This window comes from Grammomys surdaster, unplaced genomic scaffold (genome assembly GCF_004785775.1).
Source record: "Grammomys surdaster isolate TR1022 unplaced genomic scaffold, NIH_TR_1.0 125146, whole genome shotgun sequence".
In the NCBI taxonomy this organism is placed as follows: domain Eukaryota; kingdom Metazoa; phylum Chordata; class Mammalia; order Rodentia; family Muridae; genus Grammomys; species Grammomys surdaster.
In genome coordinates this window covers 642677-648676 of record NW_021620042.1, presented here as the reverse complement: position 1 = coordinate 648676, position 6000 = coordinate 642677, and the positions used below count along the sequence as shown (strand labels likewise).

Below are 6000 nucleotides of genomic sequence, written 5' to 3'. Positions count from 1 at the left end.
GAGAGAGAGAGAGAGAGAGAGAGAGAGAGAGAGAGAGAGAGAGAGAGGAGGCGGATATTCACGTGTCTGTAGCAGTCAAAGGTAGTTGGTATATCTAGGTTGGGTACTTGGTTACACTTCTGACTGTATGGGTATCTTGTTACTGATCATTACCAAATATATAAGCCTTTGATTAATCTTTAAGCATTAGAATCTCATTCTCTTACTGGACCCACATGGATGGAGGAATGGTCTGGACAATGCCCAGCCTCACGGAGACAGCATGGAAGATTGGCAGAGCCATCTCCCACGCTGGTGTCTCGTGGGTGGCAGGACTGGTGTTTCTGGCAGGCCGTTTCTAGCTGTGGCCTCTGGCTGAGAAACATGGCGGCTGAGCTAGGCAGAGCCACCACAGCTTAGTTGGCTTGACCAGAGGCCGAGTTTAAACAATTACAACAACAAAGTGATACCCAACGTGAGGCACAGATTCACTAGAGATTTAAGTCTATTCATCTGAGAGTAAAAGTTTTTTTCTCTTTTTTAAAGAAAGTGAGTGAGTGATTGGCATTGATAGGAGTCACATGACTCCAGCTCGGGAACTGTGAAGAGACTGCTGGCAGGCAGGTCCTCTGCTGAGAGAAATTGTAGGCTGCTCCGAGCCAAGAGAGCCAAATAAGCCTCCATTGTGGAGCAGTTACTGATTTAAGTATAAAGTTAAAATATAGGGATTATTTGTTTTTAGGAAAGATTTATAAACAGATTTGTCTGAGTCACGTGGGGCTTATCACCCGCAGTTTGGAACTTAGATAGGGAAAATTGTCACTGGCTCTAGAGTAGAGAGTTCAGTGTATAAGTGGAAGCTGCTCTAGAGTACAGAGTCAAACAGATAGATGGTATAAATAAAAACTGTTCTAGGCAGAGGGCCGAACAGAAAGATAGTATAAATCAGATGTATTCAGATGATATACAGTTATATTGCCTGACAGGAGACTCGGGTTCTGTCTAATGTGGGCCCCATGGGAATTCTGGGTTCAGTTCCTGCTTGGCAAAATAGGGAAAGCCTAAGAATAGGCACAAACAGTACTTTAGTTAAGATAGGGAAATTGTCACTGACTCTAGAGTAGAGAGTACAGTGTATAAATAGAGACTTCTGGTAGAAGACCGAACAGAAGGATAGTGTAAATCAGATGTATTTAGATGATATAAAGTTATATTGGCTTACAGGAGACTCAGGTTCTGTCTAATGTGGGCCTCACAGGAATTCTGGGTTCATTTCGTGCTTGGCAAAACAGGGAAGGAAGATGGGTGTGATTTTCAGTTTTGTGGTTATATTTTTCCTCTGGGAAAAAGGTCAAGATAAAGGTTTTTCTGGCTACTGGCTCAAGGATATTCTATTTAGGGAAAAAGATTTTGTCTGTGTGTTTTCAGAAGAGGTGATTAAGATATTTCTGCTTTCCAGAATTATATGGATTAGACATGACAGAGGTGGGCCTCCAGAATAAGAGATTCCAGAATTCAAACAAAAAATTATCTTGATACTAAGATTTGTTTTGAGAATTGTATACTGCAGAATACACAGCCTTGGTGTATCTACTCATCAAGCAAGCTGAACAGACCTGAACGAACCTCTGATGTCCTGGAATTTCAGCTGGATGCAGTGAAGACACAGACATCAGAGGCTTATCAGTTTACTCTTCCCCCCCAACCCCCCTTCTAATATCTCCACGCCTGTAACCATCTTGAAGAAGTTAATGAAGAGTCAGTGCCCCTATTCCCTGGGCTTGAGGACGGAGGTGGTTAGTATTGGGCTGTCTTTCTAGGGAAAAGTAGTGGTTTTGTTGGAGCAGGGAGGAATAGCTAGGATTTATTGCATAGCCATAACGTATTGGTAGAAATCTGTATAATTGTTATTAAGCTGAAGCTATAATTTCTTAAATGGTACAAAATTTACTTTGATTTCAAATTTAAGGTTTTCATTGGTATGAGTTTCTTATTGATATAAAAGTGAGATTCATATTGTTACTTTCATAGGCATTGTGCCTGTATAACACATTTAGGAATACAAGGCTTAGACCCAGTCCCTCTTCAACTTTTTTTTTTTTTTTAACTGATTTGAGATGGTTAGCCTGTGAGTTAAGGGCCTATAGCAATTGCATGGCTCTGAGCTTATTGTTAGGGTGTTTTCTAGATTTTAATTAGAAATAACTGAGAGGAGTTAACAGACAACAGTCCAGATTGCTTTATATAGATAGTTGGCTTTCAAAAACGTCAAAGTCCACAGAAGTGACGTTACTAACATTTCTGTATTAATGTTCATTTTGACTAGAGACCTGTCTGCTCCTGACAGAATCCCTGTCTTGGATTCTAAGAAGAAATTGAACATCTTTGGAGTTACTCCAGTTGTGATGAGACAGCCACCAGGCAAAAATTGCCTCTTTTCATCTACAGACAAATTACTGTCCAGAAAAGAACACACTTGTGGAATAATCAACTGATTATATCTGCCAAGACAGAGTAATCAGCCTTTAAAAATTCTGCATTACTAGGTCTGTCAGATGATCCTGGGCCAGAAGGCTGAAGATCAGATGCTCCAACATTTTGAGGTTTAGGGACTGTCCAGGTGTTCAGCGGTCTCTAAAAATTGGCTAAGTTTTAGAAGCTATGATTTGTGCTTCCCATGATTTCAGTTAATTCAGTCATTCTGGATTTCTGACGGGGTTGAAGACTTATAGTCTCATAGCCAATCCCGGCTATTTACTTTGAGAGAAAAGATTTGAGAGGATGGTTTTCAGCTGATATTCATTCTAAAGCCAGGTTTAGAACTAAGTCTTTTAGTTAGAGAGTTGACAGAGGTTCTGTTTAGTGAACAAAATGATGGACTGGGTATTAGGTCTATCTTGTACCTTACTGATACAAATTGGTGTAGTTATGCTCTATTGTATTTTGAGAGAAAGGTTTTTTTTGTTGTTGTTTGTTTGTTTTTTTGTTCTTTTGTTTTTTTTTTTTTTAACAGAAAAGGTAAGGTGAGGACCCACCATGCCTCTGGGCACTTTGTTTCTTGGCTCTTCTATAGGTAATCTTGTTCGGCATATATTTCTGATCAGATGCATTATTTAATACACACTGTTGATCATCAACACAGAACAACATGGAATGCCATGGCACCATTCCAGCCTTGCTGAGCTCAGTGGCATCAGGCTACACATCAGCACTGTGCTCTGGCCATTTTGAATGGGGCATTACCAAGAAAAGCATAAAAGTGCAGAGAATGTAGCAAGGACTAGAAATCATACAGGAGACTTGTGCACAGTTTCAGAAAGGCAGAGAACAGCTGTCTCTGTTCCCTGCTGCAATGTGCACACTTAAGAGTGTGCACACTCAAGAGTGACACTTATTTTGCCTCTTTACATGCACTATAAATGATGGCTAAGTTATTATGTGCATTTGTGGTTATTTTGAGATTAAAACCAGATGTAACCACCAACAGGCAAATTCACAGGACGAAACCACATAAATAGCGAGGACTAACTACATATAGCTAGGGGACTACTGCTCAGTCATGCAAAGGCATGGGAGCTGAAGACATGCTTCAGGATGGGTAAACTTGGACAATACTGTATTTAATGAAAATAAACAAGGCACAAAAGGACGAATATTGCGTGTTTCCATTCTGACAAGGTTCTAGAATACAACTAAGCTCATAGACTATAGGTCTTACGAATTTAGAGAAGGGTTGATGAAGAATTATACCTCAAAGTATTCGGAGTGTCATCATGAGAGGGAGAAAAGGACTGGAGGTGGAGTCTATGAAATAATGGCAGCTGTAAATTAGCTCAGATGTCAGAGTATTTACATTTATATTTTATGAAAATCTGATACACATACTTTGGAAGATTGGGCAGACCACACTGATCTTCTGTTCAAACAGAAATTAAATGCACAGAACCTTCAGGTGGTGCCAGGAGATTCTGATACTATTTAGCAATACAAGCTGATTATTGAAGAAAACCAAGTAAATTTTAAATGTGTATGCCAGTTCATTGACTTTACTTTTGATGAAAATCTCTGCCACACAAGGATTATTCTGAGCACTTGCTGGAGTGGAGTTATCTCAAGACCCTGTGATGGTCTCACATGTTCCTTGGAATAAAATGACTGTGTAGTAAACCACGCGAGCTGGGGTTCCTGGCAGATGACCACAGGGCATCCTGGCACAATGTTTCTTTCTTTACCATCCGCCCATGTGTCATCTGATACCCTCATTCTAGAACTCTCTACATTCATGTCTCTAGACATCTCCTGGAGGGTGGCTGGAGTTGCTATCGTAATTCCAGGGCTCTCTTTTAAATATTTTTGACCCAACAATTACAAAGAGGCATTGCGGAATATAAACACACAAGAAATGTGCTAACGTGAAATGCAAACACTAATAAAATGTAAACTTAAAATAGGAAGGCATTCATAGCCAAAGAAAAGAATCTACTAAAATTTGTTCAGTCTTTTAAAATGCATCATAAAACGAGAATGTTTCACTGCAGAATAAGGTTTTGGCTTCTTTTATGACAGAAAGGAAGGGTAATTATGATTGTCAGGAAACCACATTGAGCAGCTGTGTACAGTTAACAAAAGAACCATTCTATGATGCTCTCCAAAACCGGCACTTTAAATATTCACATTTCCTAGAAATGAGCTTCTTTCCAACTAGAGCAGATACCAAAGAGATTGCTTTCTATTAATCATGGCATTGTACCAGGTGAGTTCTCAGAGCCAACTGGATCCTCTTTCTCTTGGGACAGTTCCCACATACATGATGTAACAGTTACATATATTGATTTATTATTGGTAGTCAGACTTGTGTATGTTACAGCATTTAATGATTGATTTTTAAGTTTTCAAAATTCCACATAATTTAAGCTCTTAGAAACGCTCATCTCAGTGGATTCTCTCACACTTGCACATCTGGCTTAGAGACAGTTTTTAAAAACAGCATAACGAATAATTCTGCAGTTTGTTTTATGAGGGCTAATTAATAGGTACTTACTCATTAAAAACTAGGTCTGGTGCAAAATAGAGAAATTGGCTGTTCGTATGTTTGTACGATCTCCAACTCAAGGCAAACGATGATAGACACATCCAAGAATACTGGATGAGGGTAATTTGGTCCTCAAGAGGCAAGTTTTTAAATCCTAGAGAACAGAACAATTAATCACCGCAAGACACTTAGCATGTGAGTACATTCCAGGAAGAAGTCAGCTCTCGCTCTGTTCCCTCACAGACTGACATCAACTCCACAGACACCTACAGGGCTGTGCCCGGCTCTGTGCGCGCCTGGCTCTTCATGCAACTGGCTCTGCACAGACCTCATTTTAAATTTACACTAAATACTTGGTGTGGAGGGGTGGTGGCAGTGGTGGCTGTGGGGGACAAATCACATTAAAGAGTCCATCGAGGTTCTGGCTTGAAAACCAATGCACCAGAGAACACTGCATTCACCTGCGACACTTGCTTCATCTCCACACAATCGACAGCACCCACTTAAGGGGGGGGGGGTTAACTGTCACCATCTGCATGTCTGCAAGCAGAAACATTTTAGTCTTTTTGACTCTGTGGTCCCCATTGCCTGGGATACCAGCTGTTGACAGTGTTCTATAGTAGGGCAAGCATCCTTGCTTAAGGCCCCACTGTGCTTTTCTCGTTCCTATTTCTAGCGGTGTCATGCTATTCTCTGGGATGAAGCCCCCATTCTTTTCCTTCAGGCTGCAGGTTGACCATAGGTAATTCATGGACCAGGAAAACGTGAGAACATTTCTCCATGATGCTTCTGTAGGCTAACAAGTTCTCAGTAACAAAATCCTGCCTGGCAGAAAATGAACATGGTGGAGAGTTCCAGAGTGCTTTGTGGGTGCTGAGGGCGGGGAGGGATTTTGCTTGCCCGTGATACATGTGCAAGTGTATGCATGTGTATGCGCAGGTGCCTGTGTGGCCATGGGGCTGCAGTATGGAGAGGCCATATATGAACAT

The 6000-nt window shown here is 40.8% G+C and overlaps 1 protein-coding gene across 1 annotated transcript in view; it reads right to left on the bottom strand.

The window, feature by feature from the left end:
• Window positions 1-6000, bottom strand: part of Nr3c2 (nuclear receptor subfamily 3 group C member 2) — a 320864-nt gene that overhangs the window by 52315 nt on the left and 262549 nt on the right. The window contains exon 5 of the mRNA XM_028785173.1: window positions 5021-5165. Within this exon, the coding sequence (XP_028641006.1) occupies window positions 5021-5165 (145 nt within the window). The remainder of the gene's footprint in view (window positions 1-5020; window positions 5166-6000) is intronic.